Source organism: Gallinula chloropus, assembly GCF_964237585.1.
Source record: "Gallinula chloropus genome assembly, chromosome: 4".
Lineage (NCBI taxonomy): Eukaryota > Metazoa > Chordata > Aves > Gruiformes > Rallidae > Gallinula > Gallinula chloropus.
Genome location: NC_140088.1, coordinates 7,437,892 through 7,461,273, shown reverse-complemented (window position 1 = coordinate 7,461,273; position 23,382 = coordinate 7,437,892). Strand labels below are relative to the sequence as shown.

At 39.7% G+C, this 23,382-nt stretch overlaps 1 protein-coding gene across 5 annotated transcripts in view; it reads right to left on the bottom strand.

The window, feature by feature from the left end:
- The window catches only part of RALGAPA1 (Ral GTPase activating protein catalytic subunit alpha 1), a gene marked incomplete at its 5' end in the record, with an annotated part of 126,938 nt that continues 103,556 nt past the window's right edge, over nucleotides 1-23,382 (bottom strand). For 4 of the 5 annotated variants that reach the window (XM_084263850.1, XM_084263851.1, XM_084263852.1 and 1 more), the window contains 2 exons: nucleotides 1-1,049; nucleotides 9,627-9,751. In XM_084263850.1, the coding sequence (XP_084119976.1) occupies nucleotides 895-1,049; nucleotides 9,627-9,751 (280 nt within the window). In that variant the 3' untranslated portion in view covers nucleotides 1-894. Of the gene's footprint in view, nucleotides 1,050-8,945; nucleotides 8,977-9,626; nucleotides 9,752-23,382 lie in introns of all 5 variants that reach the window. The other variant, XM_084263849.1, reaches the window with a different exon arrangement.

Sequence of the window (23,382 nt, the reverse complement as noted above, 5' to 3'; positions counted from 1 at the left end):
TTTTTTTTTTGTGTGTGTGTGTGTATTTTTAATGTAAGAAACAAGAATATACATCTAGACCCAGCAGCCTGGTGATCAAGGCTTAAACCCCATGAAACTCGATGGCATTTACTATTGATAACCACTTGGAAAAGCAAACATTATAAAAATATTTGGAAGCCAAGCATAAGTAGAATTTCAGCACAGTGATTTTTTTCTTTTTCTGGCATAGATTACGGCATCACCTGCACAGTTATGAAATGACACGTTGCTTTGAGAAGAAAGAGTTGGTGCTACGAGCAAGTTATTTTGTTTGGACTCTGTAATGCTTGAAAGGCCGTTGAACTATTTTATTCTTAACATAAATAATCTGTACACATCCGGTGCATTGAACATTGTGATACCTGACAAAGACTTTACAAATGAAACTTCAATTTAAAATTGTACATTCATTTCCAAATTGTACATACTTCTTTGTTACAGACAGAATCGCAATGGGGCACAATAAACATAGTGTAACCAAACTGCAGTCTCCCAATTCCATGTATGACTCAAGATCAACCAGAGTTAAAAGTGACTACTGTTAAGATATCGTAATCATCCAGAAGGTAAAAGGTGCAGAGGACAAACTGCACTAAAAAAACCCCAAACAAACAAAAAACAACAAAAACAGAGAAAAAAGAAAAGGAAAAAAACCCAAAAGGCAGCCTGGAGTTTGATAAAAAAACCCGAAAGCTAAAATATTAAAGTAAAATTCCAGTGTCACCGTTTAAAATAAACATACAGAAGAGGGGGGGGTGCAGGGGGTGGGCACACACACACGTTAGACACATCATCCTTTAACACAAAGCGGTGAGGCGCTGCAGGAAGGGTGGCTGGTCGCTGCTGGCTGGAGAGCTGGAGGCATCGCGCCGCTTAGGACTTGTTGGCCGAGCCAGAGGAGCGGCGCAGTTTCATGGACATGCGGCTCTTGCTAGTCCGAGGAGACATTGGAGAGGCTAAGTCTGTTCCATCCACCTGTGCTGTTGCTGCTGCTGGAGGTTCTCCCGGCTGAGTCTCTGGGCAGAAGCCTGCAGAGGACAGCAAGAAGCAGACAGGTCAGGGCCACCTTCCACACCCGCAGCACGGGAAACTATTCACAAGGGGCAGAGAGGAAATCTCAGTGCTGCTGTCACTCCCACAGCATCTCCTAGCCCTTTACCCGCTGTGGGTGATGGTACTGCACATGGAGCTAGCAACTGCCACAAATCCACCTCTAGAAAAACGATGATGCCAGAAACCACTGAGCTATGGGACTGCAGGACCCCCTCCCTCTCAGCACTGAAGTGGGTGACGTTCTCCAGCTAACTGGGAGAACAAGCACCTCCAGCTCCCTTGCAGGGATGTGGAGTTGTTATTCAAACCACAACCCAGAAGAAACCAGTCTATAATGAGAACATGAAGGTTAACAGCTCGTTGTGCATGAAGGGAGCTCTAGGAATGCAGCTGAAGAGGTGGAGTGAATTTGGGGCCAACTGGGAGAGCCAAACATCTTCTCCCATCCCAACTTTAGTCGATGCTTCAAAAGGCAAATTCCTACAGGGCCCACAAGGCAGAAGCTTGAACAGATCATACTAACTGGATGCACTATACATTAATGCTTCTTTGTAAAAGGAACAAGATGAATTTGAGATAAGGGGGTGTAGGTCATTAGCCCAGAGCTGCGCTACAGCGGGCACCGTGTCCTCGCTGCAGGAGGACGGGGCTCCTCCCTTACAAACAGCCCGTCTCCGAATCTTCTTCCACAGAGAGGCACCACAAGGAAAAGGAGAAAACATGGAATCAAAATTACATTCTCCTTCTCACAGACAGAAAATTAGCGCCACAAACTCACATCCACAAAGCTAAACTGTGTTTTAATTAGCTGGTGAGAGAGACTGACGGCCTGACTGAACTCAGCTACCTCAGCCACCACTGATCGCTTCTGACCCGCATAAGTTATGGACAGGAGAGCTTATTCCTGCAGAAGTCAACGGGGGAAACCCCTGCTGACTTCAGTAAGCCAGAACATCACTTGCTATTTCTTCCACATCGTGCTATTGCTGCTAACTCTTTAAAATAATAATAATAATAATGCAGTAATCAGAACTGAAGATCTCTGTCCCCCTCGGTATACGTTTCATGTATAAGGGGTGCAAAATCCATTCAAAACTGGTCATGTTTTATTCTGAGAGACTCTTCTAAAATCAGATGAGGCCATTGGGCAAGAAGTCTAAGAGTACATTTAAAACATATTGTCATAAACCTCAGTGATTTAGCGACCTGGCCATCCCCCTGGCCTGGTCCATCACCTGCCTGCTCCAGAGAGACAGCACAGTACTTTTTTATCTTTTTTCAAGCTGATACGACCCATCGAAGTGACAGGGAGGAGGAAGGGCTGTTATTTGTTCCCCAGCTGGTGACAGCAATTCTGTCCATGAACTAGGTACTTCATTGCCAAACAATCTGGAAAAGCATGATAATGCCTGACTCACAGCGCCTTACAGAAAAAGGCAGGCAGGAAAACATGCACTCTCATTTTCTGAAATTCTATCTTGTTCTAATTTTACAAGGAATTAAAGCATTTCAAATGGTGGAAGTTAAGAGAATAGAAAATAACCGTTGTTGTTTTGCACAGCATACCATTCACAGCTAGCGTGAAAGACCTTCCGTTTCAAGCCTTTGCCCTTTACCTTGATGTGGCCAATGCTTTCTAGTGGAGGTTTTGGAAGGAGAAGAAATATCACAGCATTTCTTTCTTTGTTGAGAATGAAGAAGTGATGAGGAAGGAGGAGTGGAAAGAAGTGAGGAAGGGGAGGGGGGGAGGGGGGGGGGAGAGAAGATAAAAGATAACAGGTGTGAGACATGAGACACGAACCGCAGAGATTGAAGGGTATTAACAGATGAGCACAGAAAACGGAATTTCGAATTTCATTATGCAATTGCTGCTCATGCTACAGGTTAAAGAGAGTGATGAGTTAGTTATGTGCAATGAAGCAACAGCTCTGAAATCCGGCGTCATACTTACCAACTAAGCATTACAAGAAAAAAAAAAAAAAGGAAGAGAGAGAGAAAGAAAAGAATTCTATAACATTATCCAGATCCAGCAACCTTATTCATAGCAACTGAGATACATCCTAAACATTGTCTGAAATGCTTGCTTTAGGTCTGTGAAAACAATTAAATATTCACACACACACACACACAATCCAGAAGGAAAAACAAATGGCAACTCGATATATGGCTTCTGCTCCCCAGCTGTTTCACAGTACTAAGTATGCCAACATTATAGCCAGCCTCAATGTGAGACTCCTGAAATCATGTAAAGAAGAAAAAAACCCATAGTATTTAAGCTAGTTAGTCTGCATCAAAGCATCAAACCCTAGTGTGAAATTTTGTCATGGGTTGGACACCCCCCCCCATTATTTCAATTAAGGTATTATTCTGGTCATATCTTGATATTTTGTTTCTGATTCCTGTGGACAGAGGCACAGATTCATCTGTATTTTTTTTTTAAAGAAACTGACTTAGAGCTACTGAAGAACAGAAGTCATGTAAAATGATTTTCACATCTGAACATACCACACTAGAAGAGTGAAGAATAATGGCACTTAAAATAGATTTAAAGTCTGACAGTAGTCAACAGGCTGATTAGTAACTCGATTTCTTTGGATTTTACATGAGCATATATATCTCTAGATGCATACACACGCACATACACACGTGGATATTAAATGTGGTTTATAGCAATTCTGCAGGCTTTGTTTCCCCTTAACAGTTTTTAAATCTTCAGTGTAAAGCGCTACAGTCTTTACCTCTCTACCCAATGAAATATAGTTACCCAAAGGATAAATGTAGGGTTAAATAAGGTGGCTTTATGGACAGTTGACCTAAAACCAGACAGTTCTACAAAATAAACAAAGCAGACGTGTTAGGATTTTTAAGAGGTTGAAAAATGCCAGGAAGCAATCCGTATTTTTCATCTCTTAGGCTTGACAAGCGACAAATACGATAGCTTGGTGAGCTATGGTATTCTGGGGCCATAATGCAAAGCCGTTTCAATTGCTTCTAAACAAGGAGGTGGATCAACAAAGTTGAAATGCGGCATTTTCACACTCCCATTTGAAAACTTTAGGATCTCCTAATAATAGCATCCTGTCTATTTAACTCAGAAATGATCTATTTAATTGTAGAAAGGAATTCTACCTACACACAGACTGAGTTAGAAGTGAGGTGAGGTGGAGGAACCTGGGGGGTCTCAGCACACGTGTTGGCATGACTTATCTCGCTCCTCAGCTCTGAACTTTAAAGAGGTGCAATTCTCACTGTGCAGAAGCCTGACAGGGTGCTGATGTTACGACAGGGTGCTGCATGGCAAGATCTCTCTCAGCATCCCTAGTTTTATCACAGCTTGTTGGCTACATCAGCGCTTTCCTGATTGCCACGTCTGAGCATGACCACAGAGGAAAATGTCATCTGCACATGTAGGTAAATCTTGATTGCCTTTGAAGATCCTTCAGCCTTCCTGCCTGACCACCAGGGAAGAGGGCAACTGTTTTTGTGCAGCCTGTGCCCTTTGCCAGTCCAAATCCAGCAGAGCTGCCCGTCGTGCTCAGTAGAGCCTTGCTAGAGTCAAGGTATTAAGTCTCTCACTAATTTTGGGAAACGAGGAAAGGAAGCGACAAGCAGATGCAGAGAGAAAGACCACAAAAGCAGCTGCGAAGCAAGATGAGAAGGTGAGGAACAGATGGTGAGTGAGTGGCCTAAAGACCTGTGAGACTGGATCTGGGTAGAAGAGAAAGAACCAAGAGCCAGCCATGAGAAAGAACACAGCAAAAAAGATTTAAGGTTATGGCAAAAGAGCAGCACAACCCATGTCTGGTGAAGAATGATGTTCAGAACTTGTCTGGAAACATACTGGGCAAATCTGTTCTTCTCCATCAACCAGTATCTGTGAAACTCACTGGCAACATTCCCAATCTTTCTACTAGCGGAGATCCAGGCTGAGGTAAGACAGCTCACCATTACCACCAACTATTGCCCTGTCTCAGTCTGCAGGAGTTGGTGGTTGAGCTAGAAGTTTTGTTTACATTTCATGTGACTGTTAATCAGTGTGACAGATTTCCTCCTTTGCCTTAAATTGAAAACGGAAACACGAGGGAAATGCTGACACAAGACATTTGTAAAGCAAAATATTAAAAAACTGGGATTAAAATTTCATTTTGTCCCACTGTGTGTATGCATGGGATGCTTTTCAATAGGACAATCATACCACACCCATTTAAAGAAATGGAGAAAATCCATCTGTTTGCAGACCACACTGCAGTTTCTGCCTCAAAGTGCTGAGGATCCCCAGCTTACTATTGCCCAAGTAGTTGACTTAAGGAAAATAGTTCAGAAATGCAAAACTTTCAGCTTCAGTTGTTCCATCATGAAGCTTTTTTAAAAATTTCAGTTATATTTTGATGTTTTTCTCTGATTTGGAATAAAAAATAAAAATCCTAAATTTGGACTGGAGGAGAGATAATGAGAAACTCTTCCAAGCCCTGCCAGACATGCAGCCCTCATTTCTGTATTTCCACTTCACTTCCAAGGACAAACTTCAACCACCACCACCACTGGGTGCTGCTTAGACCCTACTACGGTGAGAAAAGCACCGCTGTTCTCATCTGCAAAGGGGTAATGCGGGACCAAAAAGACTCCTGGTTCAAAGCTACACAGCAAAGATGCAGCAGAAGAGATTGAGATGCAGAAGTTCCTCTTGTGCAAGGCTGAAGTATTGTTAGCTCCACGTTCCCTGCCTAACAGTTGGCATCCCCACTTATGCTGGGACCAAGGCAGCAGAATTGTTCTGAACTCAAACTTGAAAACAGAAGGAATGATTGTCAGGATCGAAAAATCTGATGCTTTTATCACAAGGAAACCATTACGACTGATGTAGAGAGGCTCCTTCTTTATGAGGTTTTACTACACTGAGGTACTATTTTTAGTAGGAAGAGATGAAAAAAAAAGAGGAGAAAAAACAAGCCCAAGACATCAGCACAATTTAAAGCTCAGAATCTTAGCATCATGGGGTCAATAAGCCCTTCGATATCATTGAGCTTGCCATCGACAGTTCCCTCAACGTGCTCCAGTGTTCACAGAAATCTGGTTTACTCAACAGCCGTGTAGCAGGAGTTACTCTATTGAGTACTTGTGGTTACTCTGTTTAACAGACTAAGCACAGAGTGAAAATAGAGGCAACTGGATTATATTCTGAGGTTACATGCAGGAAAATATCAGTATTTTCTTTTATACATTCACATCCACTACACCAGTCAGGTTCCTAAGCACAGGAAGGTGGACTTGTCAGAGATTTTGACAGGGCAAGCTCGAGTATTTAGGTAAACCAGCAGCAGCCACAATCACACTGTACTGAAGAGCAACCACTCTAAAGAAGGACCCAGCTTTTGCTGAGGGCTGAGCCTTTGACAAAGTATGTCAATCTGAGGAAGCAGAGGTTGTGACCAAATGACATGTTCTTGATTTGCTCTGATTGTCACAGCTCCAATGAAAAAACCTGTTGTGCTGAACCCAGCCAACGGGATCACAACAGCAGCAAAATGACAACACGTGGTGAAGGGCTGTGGTAGGTTCACAGTTTCTGTGTATCTTAGAAGAAGAAATGGTACACAGTATTTTATGAAATTTAAACATACTCAGCAATTGTAATCTTGGGAGATCACGATCCAATTAAAGAATCAAGTCTATAATATCTGAGACGTGGAAATACTTTCTAGTCTCTTCTGCTCAGCTATTTTTCATTATAAAATCCAGACATTAATACTTTGTATTAAAAAAAAAAAATTTGTGATATAATTTTAGAAGCCAGTCATAAGTTTTCAGATTACATGGAAACATCTGGCAGGGGGCCTGCAAATTTTGCCCAAGTCATGTTGGGGGTGATGGATGTGTGTGGATTCTCAGGCAGGACTCCAGAGCCACTCGTATGTGCAATCCTGGCATAATTCAGAGCTCTTCACCTATCCTCCACCTTAAATATCCTCCTCTTCACCTTGTTAGGACCCTGGAATCATAGTGGTAGAGAGTTTTTTTTAGTAGTCCATCAGGTGGACTCTTTTCCATGAACATGGTCCATCACAGTTTTGGGTCACCTGTAGCTACCTTGCCCACAGGTCTGCCTGCGCTAGAACTGGAAACCAGTGGTTTCCAGGCTAGCCCCAAGCCCTGGGGTAACCTTTTTGGCAGATGACTGCAGTGTTAATTTATACCTGCTTCAAGCTTTAAAAATGGTGCACTCCAGAGTCAGTGTGGAGGCAGATGGTGTGCTGCTACTCCAGGCACTCCATCCTGGAGACAAATATCAGAGCCACAGGGGCTCAGATTGAACAAGCATCAGCACCAAAGCTGTGAGTAGGACTGCCAGAGCATCCCCAGCACCCCTCTGCTGGAACAAAAGCTCAGAGTTGGGCAGGTCTGGACACAGGTTGTCTGACACTAGGTCACACTGTGTTGTCTGTCTGTCCTAGGAAGCTCCTGGCTGCTCGTGACACCAGTGTGTTGGCCAGTCCCTCTGCAGAGTGCAAGGTCCAGAAGAACATGGCCCTCAGGACAGGGCATCATGTTTTTTGGGGCTTCAACAAGCATGTGCGCACATGCAGATGTGAAATACATCACAGGCTCCTATTCATGGGATTCCTGCAGAAAATTCTTACATTTGATAGAAAGGTTAAGTCTAAAATCAAGTTTCTAATAATCATAATCTTCTCCCAGATCACGTTTGAGACTAGAAATTGTCTTAGTCCTACTTGGCAAAGGAGTACAGGACTTGCCACTGTAGAGCAGTGCTCTCCAACGCACTGAACTAGCACAGAGAAACAGCTTTGCTTAACCTGGAAGGGATGAATTAGAGGCAGAGGGCAGAACGATTTATCCTGGAATGAGATTTCCAAAAGTGAAAAGGCAGAACTGATAGAAGAGCACTACAATATGGAATACAGAATATATATATATTAGCCACACTAAAGTGTCCGGTGTTGAATACTTACTGAGTGCATTAGGTAGGAAATGTGGCAAGGACTGGTATCCCTGGTTATTGGTTTTCATGTTTCTAGTGACACATATTTTTCCTATTCAAATGTTTTTAGACATTACGTTATTTTTTTTTTAAATTCAGATTTAATTAGTTTTATATTAATTACTTTTAATTCTGTTTCCCTTTGGTCTTGACTATTTGCATTGGCATATGTATAGCACTCATTATACTTCGAAACTGCACCTTCTACTTATGATTTGTTCATACATTCAAGTGAAGGAGTCTCAACCTTTTAATGTCTTTCAGTCATTCTTTCTGAAGTCCTACCAAAACTCTCCTATAATTTTAGAATTTATTTCTGCACATTTTTGCAACTGAGGAACAAATTTTGAGATAACAACTTGCCAAATTATTCTTACAAAATATATTTTATTTACATTTACACCTTTTCCACAGAAGCATTTTGATTTATTTGTCATTAAATAAAGGTTTCTGAACAAGGAATTTCAAGTGTTACACATTCTTCTTCTCCTTCTCTCCTATATTATCACTGCAAGAATGTCTTACAACATCAATGAAAGACAGTACAGGGTACAAAACACACCACTGCCATCCAGTACTACTTGTTCATGCTGAGAAACAAAGGTAAACACAATAAAGTGTTACTCATTCAACAACTGTCTCTATCATTAGTTACCTTAATCCCAGAACCAGTGTTAGTGCTTCATGCAGACCTGAGGTTAGTAAAAGACTAAAACTTTAAGAAGATGTAGTGGTCATTTCTCAATCAGTGTGAAACTCTTTTTTAGTGTGAACAAGGGAACAAGGAAAGTTTGCATACAATTTGGTTACAAGCTTAGTGCTCTAGTAAAAGTAAGAGGAACAAAGGGGGTTTTTGGACACTTTGTCTTACCTTCAGATAAACAGAACTGATATTTAATGATCTAAAAAGAGGGGAAATAAAATAATGAAATAATCATAAGGTGTTCAAGAAATTTCAGAACAGGAAGGCCTTGAGTTACTCATTTTGTTTTACCGATTTTCTCATTAGTAACCGAAAATGCAGTATCCTCTTATAAAACAGATAGTTTACTGGGAAGCAGAAACGACCTTCAAAACAACTTTGCAGCTAATAACCTGGAAACAAAATTGATGGTTGTGAGGCTCCCCGATTTCCAATTTAAAACTTCACATTCTGAAAAATGTAGTGAGCCTTGGAACTTTCTTACAGGGAAGGTGTACCTAGACTAAAGAATGTAGCTACCTGAACTGGCCTGGGTGAAGCACTACCAACACTTCCATGGAGACTTGGCAGAGAGGAGCCCAATAAAATTTACTGAAGGAACACAGGGTCCACTTGCTGTATTAAAGTAGGTAGCCAATTTTAATGCCTGGCACTGGCTCGTGATGCCAGGCAACAGAATAAAGATTTATAAGGAATATTACCTAGGTTCTCAATTGCGTACATCTAGTCTTCCAGATTAATTGTCACTCTTAATGATGGATGAAGGTCTGCGGTTTTAGTTTTTATAAGTAAGGATACTGCATCTCAAATAAGATTTGTATAAACCCAGTTCTTTACTGTACTTCTTACCTGTCTCTGAGGGCAAATGGTGGTAGGGTGCTGGACAGAAAACCTGAGCAGCAAAATCCTCAAAAGTTGTAGGTTCTAGATGATGTTGAACAATTGTTTGCAGGTACCGTGCTCTCTCCTCGTAACTGGTTTTGTCAAGAATTAAGGATCAATTTATATCGTGTACTGTAACTGCTAAGTATCATTGCCTAGCAATTCAGAATTCTTGTTTTTGTTAAACACAAATCAGGTATTTCAGTGACTGCACACATTTTTAATTCTTTACATAACTTAAATACTCTCTTTTAAGTATAACTGATTTGGCTGTACTCTGGTGACAATTACATATAAAAAGTAACAACTGTGTAAGAGGTATAGCATGAAAAATAACCTTAGCATTCTCAAAATAAATTATTTTGCACTTTTCCCTAACAGTCTGGTTCCATAATCCCCAAACACAAGCATGCAGTTAAGATAAATACACGGCAAAATTTGAGTATTGGGAAAAACACCTTGTCAATTCTGCCGTTAAAACAAGCAAGAATATTTGCAAAGAATCCGCAGGACCCTTAAATACTGGCTAACAGGGTGTCAGCAGGGCACTGACAGCAAAACACTGTACTTCTTCCTTTTCCCCGTGTTCTCCCTCTCTGATATTATTGACGAGAGACCGGTATCTTGAAGTGTTGTTGCTTTAGAAGAACCCTCTCCAGGCTTCTTGTTCCAGCAGGCCTGATTGTGCTGTTAGCACAGAGTGAGCTAGGGGAAAGGGAAAAAAAAAGAAAAAAAAGAAAAAAAGAGAGAGTATTTCTGCTGTTCATGAAAGCAACTATGGAAATGGCTGTCAAAATGTAGAGCAGCAGGCAGCAACATACAATTATCAAGAAAAAACACCATGCTGACTTCATGTCGTATAGTTCCTGAACTGAGAAATCAGTTAACCTTTTCTCTCACAACTTTCAAAGTCCTCCAAGCTGGACTCAATATGTTGACGGAGGGAGACCTTCTCCAGTTGCCTTACAGAACCGTAAAACGATCGGAAATATTCCCTGGTGTTTACACTTGGGCACACTTTTTTTTTTCCTTTTCCTTTTTTATTTGTAGGCAGTAAGATCATTTTCTCCTTATGTAGTTCTGTTTTCCTTAAGAACCCCCCCAAAAAATCAGCGTGCTGTGGAGGAATGCACCAAGAAGCCGTTTCCTGAAGGTTTTGGGGTCTCATTTCAGGTCTGCTGCTCTTTTTTGAGGGGGTGGAAAGGGGCACTGAGGAAGCCCTACCTTCCTGACTCAATCTCACCACCTGTGAAACGGGGACAATATTTACACCTTGCACACATTTTTTACCAACCCAAACATAAAACTGCATCACAAGCAGTAAGTGCTTTTAATAACAATTGCTAACATTTAAAAATAAATAATGATACTATTTTCAGCTATGACAAGCAGTGAAATTCTCAGCCCTAAATTAAAGCTGGAAACAATATCCTCATCTTGGCCTTTAAAACTTGACTTTATAACAACTACAGAACTTTTCCCGTGAAACCCTTCTGCAGCTGTTCCGTATACATGTACAATATTTACAGTAGATTTTACAGTACATCTAAATATGAAACAGAGTATAGAGAATATACTATCTCAAAACAACTTCTAGTGAATAAACTGATCTTCATTGTACTTCCTTAGATCGCAGCTCAGTTTCATATTGAAACTGAGAAGCAATTTCCCCTCCAAAAAAAGGTGTTCCGAATTCTTTCCGGATCCCGAGACAGCTGAACCTCAGCAGAAGTCTCAGGCTGGAGAAGCTATAATAGAAGCACTGGGACAAGAGAAAATATAAAAATCTCCCATTGTAACGGTTCTTAGGTTGGGGGATAAACACAGTATTGAGTCTTAACAGAGGAGAGTAATATAGCACAGTTTTTAAGAGGCTATGTATAAGTGGTAGAGGATGAAACTGATGGTTGAAGTCTAAATAATACTACGTATCTCACAACTTGTTGAAAAGCACTTTTTTCATTGGGGGAGATTCACAGCTGCTGAATTTTCTGCAGTTAATAGAGTCCTTTGATTCACAGCAGTGCCCCTTGCACAAAAAATACTGGCCTTTGTGTATTACCAGAAACTAATTTTCTATTTGGCTGAAAAGGGAAAAATGGGGTTATTGCTTCTCCCTCCTACAGAGCTTTTCATTATGCCTGATGCACTCAACTTCTAAGCTCTTCTGAGAAAAAAAAATAACTGAAGAGGCAAGAGGTAGAAAAATGAGCTTGTTAGCACATTAGAAGTGAAGTATCTTGGTGGGCCCTAGAAATTCCCAGTGGTGTGTTAACTTATCACTCTATGCATGCTGGCACTGATAGTCTCCCAATTGATCACTCTCTTTTCGCACCAAAGGTGCTGCCAGGAAGCAAAGGCTGGAGGCCCACAGGAGAACAGGCTGCTATCAAAACAAGCTGTTTTTAAAAGTCTGCTTGAATGGGTAAAATGTTTCATGAAAAAGTAGGGTGGAGACACCTACCTGCTTTTAAAACGTTCTACTTTCAGAGGTCTCTAAAGGAAACCTTTTAGTTTATCCTATTATATCCCAAGCTTATACACAAATAAGGCAAAAATGAAGGAAAGTTACAGCTTTGAAAGTGACAAGGACATTCCCATTCTCCAATCTATCTCCTAACCAAATAAAGAAGTCTCCACATAGGTGCTGACTGAAGGGGATAATGATGTTTTCATTACACAGTGGTGAGGACATGCTTGTATCAGTTCTAGAAGTCTAATTCAGATGCACACACTTCGTACACCCAGAGACGAGTAACTCAGCCGGCCAGGTTGCCGCTCATCCTAACGATCCACCAAACCATCTGCAGCTTGTTAAAAACAGGACCCTGCTTAAAAACAAACCAAAAACCTGATGCCAGTGCCAAGCCCAAAGCTTGTGGAGTTCTGCCCTAAGAAACGACACGCTCCCCTCTGAACTCCTTTTCTGTATTTACAGACTGACTACCTGAGGTTGGGGACCTTTTATCCTCTATACACTTATACTCTGAGAACATTCCAGTATTTTAAAACTCCAGATTTGTATGCTTTTGTGGCTGAGATAATCTAGTTCGATGCTGCACCTGAATGCAACTATCTGCAAGAGTGACCATAAACCCATGGCAGCTAATTTCTACATTACTTCTAATAGGCTAGACATTTATTTCTTTAAAACGCTGCTCTCTAGGGAAGAGTTATTAGCACCTACAAATTGAGTGGCACACACAAACTCAATGGCTAGTAATAACAGGGCAACGCAAGCTGTATTCTTACTGCGAGTGGATGTTGCCACTGGCATCAGCAATTAAGATGGAATGGGAAGGATGCACTGACAAACCAATGGAGAAAGACTGTGGCACCAAGAGAGCGACTAAACACTAAAACAACAGTGTTGTGAGCTTTCTGCTTCTGAAGAAGGTGCTAACTGGAATGGATAAAAAGGTAAAATATACACTAATTATACAGGCCCAAATCAGTCAGCTAAAAACTTGCAGGTATGTAATCTGCAAATAGTGTAACAGAATAATCTGATGACTTCAGTATACTTTTTCAGAAGATACTGTTCTGGAAAATACAAGCAATGCAATAAAAAAAAAATCTCAAAAATTGTACCTTTACAGGTCACGCAGGTTGTAGTCACTCAGCTAAAATTTCATTTGCATTACAATCAATTTTACTTATACACTAAATCTGTAACTGGCTGTGTTAGCACTGAAAATACTCCACTTTCCATTATCCCTGTAAACACACAATTTTTTCAGACCCGTCGATTTTGCACTTTGGATCAAACAGATCACTTACTTATGCTTAATCTGTCTGAAAAACATCTCATTTCTTCACCTAATAGCTCTCCATCACTGCTGATTGTGTCACTTTCATTTTAATTCAAGCTCTGTTTAAGATTGCTATGGCAGAATACATCGATATCGTGCAGATGCTTTTTGTGTAATCTAAGCTAAAACTTTTTCTGGTCATCTACGAGTAAACAATCTAGGTTCTTACTTCATATCTTGGTCACTGCCACACCTTTTTTCTTTGACCTCAAGAAATGAATTATATTCCTCTCTGTATCCACTCAAAGCATTGCAGAGCCTACTTTCTAAGCATACTACTTAGGGCATTCTCTTCAGACGCTGCCACCATCCTGCCACTCCCTAGCACAAATGCAGGCTACTTTTTTTTAAACTTTTTAGTCCATACCTATTTGGTTAATTTTACCAAAGCTACTCCTGCCTCCAGTCAGTTCACACAGACTGCCACACTCACACACACGGACATTTTTAGACAAGTACTTTTGTGCTTGCTTCCACGTGGCAGCACCACCGCTGCCTAGGTGTCCACAAAACAATCCTCTTTCAAGCTCTCACTCCCTTTTGCTATGATTCTTATCTAAAAAGAAACAAGGAAAACACCTTGGAAGACTTTAAGCCTGCTGCTGTGTAGGTCACACGACTGTTCATGCTGTCTACTGTTGTTTCACGTTTCCCTGAATCGTCTACCTGCCTTCACATCTTGTCTTCAGTTCCACACTTGGCTTTTACTTCTGGGGGACAAACGAGGCATCTTGTGCTGTACTCCATCACACTGTAACGAGACTGGGGTTTACACTAAGGATAGGTATGTGCCACAATAATACAAGCTAAACAGCTTTCCTCCTAGCATCATCATCCAGCATCTTAAGCTTTTTCCTTTATATCCAAAACAATTTTCTCACATTGCCAATTTATTATTTTTAATCCATGGCTTTGTCATCCTTCAAATTTCATAAGAAAATCTGTTTGCTACATTTCCCCACATGTCTAGTTGTTTAGTCTTTGTTTTTCCTTTCCTGTAATTTTAACCATGCAATCACTACAAAATCCCGTTTCCCATCGTTCAGCCTCTTCTACTCTCTTCATCTTTCAAGCCCTATTGCTGCATCCAACATTTCTGTATGTTTACTGTGTCATTCTGATCGTATGTTTTCTTTCCATTCTTCTCATTCGCACCTCTCAGACTCTAGGACAAAGTCTGCCTGTAAGTTTTAGAACTGAGTAATATGTATTATAGTAAATCTAGCCAGTATTTTGCAGTTAAAGGAGAATGGACACATGATTACCACGTTACAATCATCCAGGGAATATCAATCCTAAAATGTCATTAACATGAGGCTGAAGGAAAGAAAGAACATGACAAAGCTGTTTCAATTTAGAATAAAATTTCCAAGGCTTTTAATTAAGGATATGGCACTTTACAATTCTGTAATCTATCTATTACTGGATCACCTAAGTGTTTGATTTGCAGAAGGGCTAGAGAAGAAATTCTAGTGCCTGCTCCAAAGCCCATTTGATAACCAACACTTCCTGAGCAGGGACTGGAATCCAGGGACTCTCCTCTCCCAGGAAAGTACCAAAACCATTTGCTAGACAGGTGAGCATGTACTTTCCCTGTGATTCAGAGGAGATCTTATTTTATGAAACGAAGAGCAATTTCGGCAGTGAACGAAGTGTGCCTGATTACAAAATGTCCTCAGTCCCAATAGTTAGAACAGTTTTGTAAGAGGCAGGAGATGTGGCTTCAAAATTGGAAACCGCTCTCTCATTTCCTGGCTGATTGATATAACGAGGGAGTTACCTCCTGTTGTGTTTGTGTGGGCTCTAATCCAGCGAGTACACCTTCAAAACTCTCAGCATTGCTGTCTTGCAGGTCAGCTGAGCAAAGAAATACCTACCTACGCAATGGATAGAGGATACAAAAAGGACCTGGACAGCTCTTGTCTGTGCTGAAGCCAGCAGATGTCCAGGGAAGGGTGGCAGTGAAAGCTTTAGATACCTGTGAACTTCAGAGGCATCCAAGACTAGGTAGGCATTTGCTATGTGGAGATCTGCATCACCTCTAGCCTAGTTGGTTGGATCAACAGATGTTATATGCCTGTAACTGATCTCTAGACTTTTGGGAAAAAAATACAGAAAACTGGTTTTATCAAGACTGGTTTCCCCATCAGCTTCTGGAGGGGAACCTACTCAACAACAGAAAGTTTAAAAAAGGGCCAAAGAGATGCACGGTTCATCAATACACTAAACTGGTGATGGCAATATTTGTAATGTCTGAAAAACCTCTTTAGAAGATTGATATTTCATTTCTTCAACAAAATTTAAAAGGGATGCATTTGCAAAGTACCTAAAGTCACCACCAGCAGAAACCCAGTATTTTTTCAAAAGTCGAAAGTATTAATCATTTCAGATACCACTATAAAATGTTATGCCTCAGCTTCCACTTTAAATTACTTCAGGATGATTTAAAATGTATCAAGATCGTTACATTTCAGGAAATACCCTACAAATATGAAGTTCCAAGTTGTAAACTCAACAGTAATGCAAGCATCTCTACATCCCATGGGATGGTTAAGTCCAACAGACTGATAACATAATTATTTTTCTTTGTTAAAAAAAATATCAGAATTATAACAGAATTATTCCCCTTGTGAAAGGCAGCAAAAATGTGGGCTCTTCACCTAATTTTTTTCCTATATTGTATCTCCCATTCAGAAAAAAAAATGAACAAACCCTGAAATGAGACACTTCCATGGAAGTTTTATTCATGAATCTCCCCTCCTGAGGCTTATGTGTATATGTGCATTTTCCTGTGCATCATTGTGCAGTGTATCACAATATATATGCATATTTGAATAGGTGATCACAATAGTGCCAGTAGGCAGTAGCTGAGATTCTTTGACTCTTGTGCTAGATAAACAGTAGTTTTTGATGATCACCTAGAAATACCTCTTAGAAAAAAGCCAGTTAATGCATTTCTAAATAGCAAAATGGACATTTTCAGGTTAATTTACAAACTACTGTCAGAAATATATGTACAGCTGCATCCCTGGCAGTTCCAACTGTTAGCAAAATCATCTAAGTTGTCAATATATATTGATATGATTGTAGAGAGTATGACTTTGTCAGCTAGGCATTTGGAAAATAATTTAGACAAGCAGAAACAAAAGCACTGCTCCATTCTTAATTGGGAAATGAAAATTCTCCACCCAGAGATATGTGCTTGTAGGATCAATGGACACCTGCAAGTGGGGTTTTAATTGCGTGTATACTCTCCCTATATGTATAAAAAAAGGACATTAACAATATTTTAAGGAAAGCTAAATAAGATGGCACCCTCTTGTTTACTACATTTGCCCCCTCAGCAAATTTAGAAGCACACCTCTTCTAGAAAAAAACCCACCCAAATCTGTAGCATTGTCAACATACAAAAAACCCTCCCAGGATCCTGATTCCCAATGGAAACAAAGGAACAGTGAGGCACAATGAAGGGCCATGTCAGAGGGAGATTTTACCTCCCTCCCTCGCTCCCTGGCCTGAGAAGGTGTGCAAACAACACAGAATTAATTGCTACAGTTTGAGGTACTTAGGATGATGAAAGCATCCCTTTTTATTGGGCAGGCTTTCCCCAGGTATATTACAATTCCTGATGTCAGAATGTGAAAGGAGGACTGCCTCTAGTAAAAAGGTGACAAGTACAGGTTAGGACCAAGGTTATACAGATGCTGAAAGGAAAAGTTTGCCACTGCAGAATTTAACTTCTGAAGGAAGACAGGACAAAACCCACACATCACAGAAATGGAAGTTTTTCTGGGAAATCTCACTCTGAAAGAAGAGAGATTGTGCAGTGGTTGTCAAACCAGCTGAACTCATACTGAGTCACAGCAATTTGTACTCTTTGTTGGCTTTCAGAATTAAGGATGTAAGCCGGGCTGCTATTGATCCAGTGTTGGAAGCCCTGCAACTAGCTGCGTTTTGTATGTAGGTGGGTGATCAGTATCAACTGGCCACACTGAGAGGAACAGTTAAAGTTCTCTTATATTCTGAAAAGTGACTCTGTAGAAGTGGCATCATGGCGTTCCCTATTTATTGCATTTCAGTGATTTCCACATCTAGTTTGCACAGTATACAAATAAAGAGATTCTTTTCTTTTTTCAGATGCAATGTTTGTTTACTCAAATCAACTTGGCATCTCAGAGTCTGCCCAGGTTCTTTTCTGCTCCTTAAATACTGACAATATTGAAAATGGCATATAAATATTTTGCTCTGTGCATCTGTTTACACAGCTACGCTGTGAACGAAAGCAGCGTCGGCATATGCAACTGGAGCTCAGCCACAACACTGATGATTCATAAAGCAGAACCCAGTTCATTCTCCCTGTATCTGACGCGAGTTGTTTAGGCAAAAGTGAAAAAAACCAAAAAGATATTGTGCTTGACACCTAAACAGGTGAAAGAGTTAAAAAATTTCGTCTCTTCAATATTTTCAATACCAGTGACAGCATTTTGGCAATAAAGTGCAACGGTGTATTTTCCTACTCCTGAAAATGGAAGAGAAAAGTCAGAGGAATGAAAGCTGTATTTTAGAAGTAAACCTTTATGCTATGTTTAATGAAAACATTATAAAACTGCAGAAGGGACCCAGTCTTAATTATCCAAAATAACTCATTTTAAGAAGTGATGTATATATGACAATCTATAAATTAATATAGATGCCCAATTAATGAAATGAAAATAAACATAAAATAAACAAACATAAAACACCTTTAATAAACACCTTTTTCAAAAGAAGTTCTAACTGCAAAAGGGCTTTCTGAGGCAATTTTCTGAGGCAGTTTTTTTCCTGTCATGTAGAAAATAAGGGAATAAATAATAGATAAATCCACACTAATTAATCCCATCATTCTGGCTGTTGTAATTATTTTCCAACACATATACTTGCATCATTCTTTAAATGTATATAATGAAAATTACTTTTCAATTTTTACACTAGTAAAAAAGTTCAATAAATCTGTGAGAAATTATAACTTACTGGGCAAATTAGAACAACACATGCTTTTGCCATTTGGAGAAAGAGTATTTGCCTTTTTCTTTCAGAGTGTTAGCCTTACAGCTAAAAGAGATTATTTCCAGTATATCTACCCTACAGTTCAATGGTTAAAAGTCCTACAAGGTAAGCGTATGTTAGATTAATTTGCAGCCACTGCCTGTTTCCAAGTCAATGCTATTGCTTTCTGTCTAGATTAGTAAACCATTATATATTGGAAGGCACTGACTTTATCTGAATTTATATAAAAATCTTCATCTTTACAGTGTGAGCACTTTCACAATTGCTGAATTACTGCAAGAAATTGTAACTGATGCTTACATTTTCATTGGAAAACCCAAACCACTTAACATTCTGCAAGACTGTCCTTCTAGGAAAGTCCTTAATATACTGTTTATTTTTGCATTGTTCCACCAGATCTTACAGCTAACAAAATTCTTCAGTGGTTTATAACATCATCTAGGAATAAAAAAAAAAAAAAGCAAAAAGCTGTGATTCATCAGCACAGACAAAGCTGGGCTTTAATCCATTCCTAGAACCATATTGCCAAGTCTATATTGTTTACATTGCGTCTCAATTAAGAGACAGGCAGGACACCTGGTACTTCTTTATCTAAGTCCCACGGGCTGCCAGATGACTCAAAATCCATAACAGGTGCTAAGGCAGCGCGAGTGCAGCACCATTAACACAAGCTGGAATTGGATGAAATTCGGACTATGCTTAACCACTTACAATGCTCAATTATGAAATGAAAAATGTAACCGCTCTCCTTTGCAAAAGGCACTTAGGAGGCTATGTGGAATTAAGAGTGCAAGTGTAGTGGGCTTAACATAAATTTAATTTTAGTATAAATAATCTCTGGAATTAAACCAAACAAACCCCAGCTCTGTAACAAAGCTATCTTTTTAAGGTAATTGTGTAAAAATAATATGAGACTACACTTACTGAACTGAATGACTTCTAATTCTGATCATCAGCTTAGGCACCAAAAATGACAAAACTGATGCTTAGACTTGTAGCAATTTCAGTTAAGCAAAAAAAATCACAGCCTGAATTAACAGCACTTATTCTTCCACTCTGCAGAACCCGGAAATTATTTATTTTAAGGACTGTGGGAAATGAAAGCACTTTATGGAAGGATTAAAAAAACCCCAAGGTTCAATTGAAGAACTATAGGATAAAAGATGTTACTTTGCACCAAAAACTCCCATTGTAGATCTCTTTTCAGCACTTCTTCCACTAAGGTGACTGACCTGACTATTAAGCTTATACACTGACAGAACACACCTCATGAAAGAAAAAATGAGTATCAGAAATTTTACAGTGGACAATTACTTAAGAACTATCTGTATCTAAATGTGTAGTAATCGAATTAAGCTTCTATTTAATATTGTAATTATCAAGAACACAATATAGTGATTTTATTACCAGAGTAAGCAGTAACAAAGTACAGTAAACTGTCATTTAAGACAGTGTCATAGTATCTATGATAAGCAGCATATTGGCTTAAACTAATGCACTATATGCCTCTAGGGAATGACAGGCTCAGAGACTGGGTTTTAACATCAGAATCTATCCATTAATCTTGACTTAAATATAATCTACTCTGCAGTAAGAGGAAGAATGGGCATTCAATGAATTATCTGTTTGAAATATAGCAGGAGTATATTAACACAAACATATAGTAAAAAGTCTCGGGTTTGGTTCCATTTATTGTGTGTTGTTGGTTTTACAAACCTTGAACTGCATTTTAGCATGAAATTGAAAAGACAGTAAGATCAAATGGCCAGCAGTATCGGACGGGTGAATAACTCAACACCGTAACAGATTACTCATTAAATTTACTGTCCATGTGGTTAGAAGCCTAATGACAGTATTCACAAACACCCCACTCATCCATGTTTCAGTAACAGGCTACGGAGGTGAAAACAAACAGCACAGAAGCCCTTACGCAGGCAGAATTCCTACTCCAACTTCCAGGGAGGATTTGTCTTACTAATGTAGCCAAGACAGGAATTGATGAACCTATAAGGAATGTTGTGCTAATTGTTTTCATGCCCATTACGGCTGTCACTGCTTCAGGCCTTCTTTGGAGTGATGCTGCTGCCGGCAGACGGAGAGGCTCGCAGGCAGCCAGCAGCGGGTTTGCAGGAGGCAGCAGGGGAGGCTCGGGGGTCGCTGGCCAAGGGACCGAAGTTTATTAAGGATCTTGCAACAAATGTGCCAATGAGACATGTTAAGGTGATGCTGCCATCGCTTCAGCCCACAAGTGATGTGGAATAGTGTAGGCCAACGTCAGCCCCACATACTAACTCCTGATTTTAGGAGAGGGATTTATCCTCACTCCGACACTCATTACATCAGCACTACATCAGTTTTAACGCAAGTAATTAAGGTTGATGAGTGTAAAAATACAGAAGCAAAACTGTCTCTTCGCTCTCCTGTATCAGCACGAATGCTTAAGCCCACTGTTTTCATACATTCAAATATATAAGCTTCTACCTTAGGTACTGTCTCTGAACATACAGACATGTTCATTGATGAGGAAAACAGTGAAAGAAATGCCTTCCACTAAGTCATCACTACCAGCAGTACAATGACACAAATAAAAATGATATTAAAAACTGTCTAGTCAAAAAACCACACATCTAGATATGCATTAATTTGCAATTCCACACTGCACAGTAACAAAGAAATCGTCTCTCATGAGAAACTGTGTCATTAATTCCAATCTGTACTTCAATAAACTTTACGGTTACCTTTCTTTTTTAATTTTAGAGTTGAAGAGAACGTTTTCTCTTTACCCTGGGTTGCTGCAGTACCAGTATGGATAATCTACTTATCATTTTCTTCGGAAGGCAGCAGTCGATTTTAAAAACGATTTTGAAAACTTGGAGACAGGCTTCTTCGACTTAACTGAAGAAAGCAAATATTAATTTTCAGTTACTTCCCTCTTCCTTTATTCTGAAGGGCAATTAGTAAGGCAGCCCCTTCGCCCTCCTCCCTAGTGCTGTCAAGCTGTTGCGAGCAGTTTGCAGCACGACAATGGTACTATTGTGAACGCAGCCTGGGCTTCCTTCCCACAGAGAGTTAAATGGGCAGTTCCTGCTGCCCATGATTGGTGTCCAGCGAAACAATACTTAAGAGCCAGGTTTTATCAGTTCCACGCCAAAGAAGTGAAGCCAGGGAACCCAAGCCTTCATATCATGCTGAACCATATGCCAACCCTGCTGGCCCCAAAGGTTTATCACTAAGAATCAGGATCCATCGTGTCCCCTGTGAAATTTCACTTCACATACCTTCTGTGAAACGCATGGCTTTGCTGAAAACTGACCTTTTTCCACAATTGGCAAGAACAGATGGACGGTAACTATGGTTTGGCAAGCAGAAATTAAAAGATTTTCTAATAGCCTGCATTCTTCTGTGTTTGGGAGGAGAAGCATTTGGGAGGAGATAGATGCATTTGTGACCCACAGTTCTATTCAGGTGCAGTTAATCAGCAATTAAAATTATTTTCTCAATGTCTAGAAAGTATATTGAGACTAATTTGATTGGCCAGTCTATGATTACGACTCATGTCCTTCGGACCACCATATGGTAATTCCAATTACAGTAATACTAACTTTTAATCCTTGCTTTCTGTTAGTTCATTCTGGTTTTTTTTTGTTAAGGATGTGGCACACAGAGGACAAACTATATACATATACCCTTTTCTGCTATAATTTGGACCCAGTTAACTAGTGAATATTGTTCCATGAAGTATATTCCATCTCCAGCTAGGTATTTCCACATACTGACAGGTATGTTATATATTACACATTACTGAAAAAAAGGCATATATATACATATATATATGCATGCCTTTTTCTTTCAGTAACTAAAGTACAGATCTGTAGGAGAACAAAAGAGAACTGATGTGCTAGTTGCCATTAATCTCCTCTTTTTTTTTTTTTCTTTCTTTTGGTACCTATCATCTTCTAATCCCTTTGTTGGCACTGCAAAGCATGCCCCAACTGTCCTGATTACCATATGTAGAACGACGCAGAAATGCTCTGCCAATATCTTATTCAACTCACCCAAAAAAAATCATTCTATCTCACAGGCATTACTGTTCATCAGTTTTGACTGTTACAAATATTTTCCCACCAATTTAAGTATCAGAATCAACCATACACAATGTTACATACTTAGTCTTTTCACATACAAATCCTTCAAGTTGTTTGCAAGTCACTTATCTGAATATCTGACTAGAAAAGGATTAAGTCAATAAACAATGCTGTCTTTTGCCAACATAAAAATAGGGCTTAAACAGGTTAAAAACATTTCTTTCTTAGCAATCTTAGAAAACATTGTTTAATCTTCCCTGCTTTTATTCACAGACTTCTGAGTGCTATCAAACAAATCCGTATGAATTTTAACACCTTAAGGGAGCAGAGTCTTAACATTTTAACAAAGGGCTTTTGTTATCCAAAATGTTTAATTAATTAATAAGGCTAAGTAGGTATTAACAGAAAACCTGTCATTTTGTGTTATGTACAAAGCAATCAACTCTGCATAAGAACTAGTTTATCTTTTTCATTCCAGTTTAAGGATTCCTAGCCTTCTCACTGCATGTTTTTGTTTTAAAGAAGGACCTATACACATTTAAAACACATTTTATTGTGAAAGAGTGATTGCTCTACTAGCTTCCAGCTTACAACATACAAAGATTTCCTGCCTTAGAGAGACACAGCAACAAGGAGGAACTTCGCTCTCTCAAGTGATCTGTACTGACAGATCCAAATTCAGAGGTTCAAGGAGGCTGATAAAGCACTTCAATGCTTTTTCAGGGTAGCCCACTGACATCCTTTTATTCTAAACCAGAATGTCACCGCCATAAGCCTAGC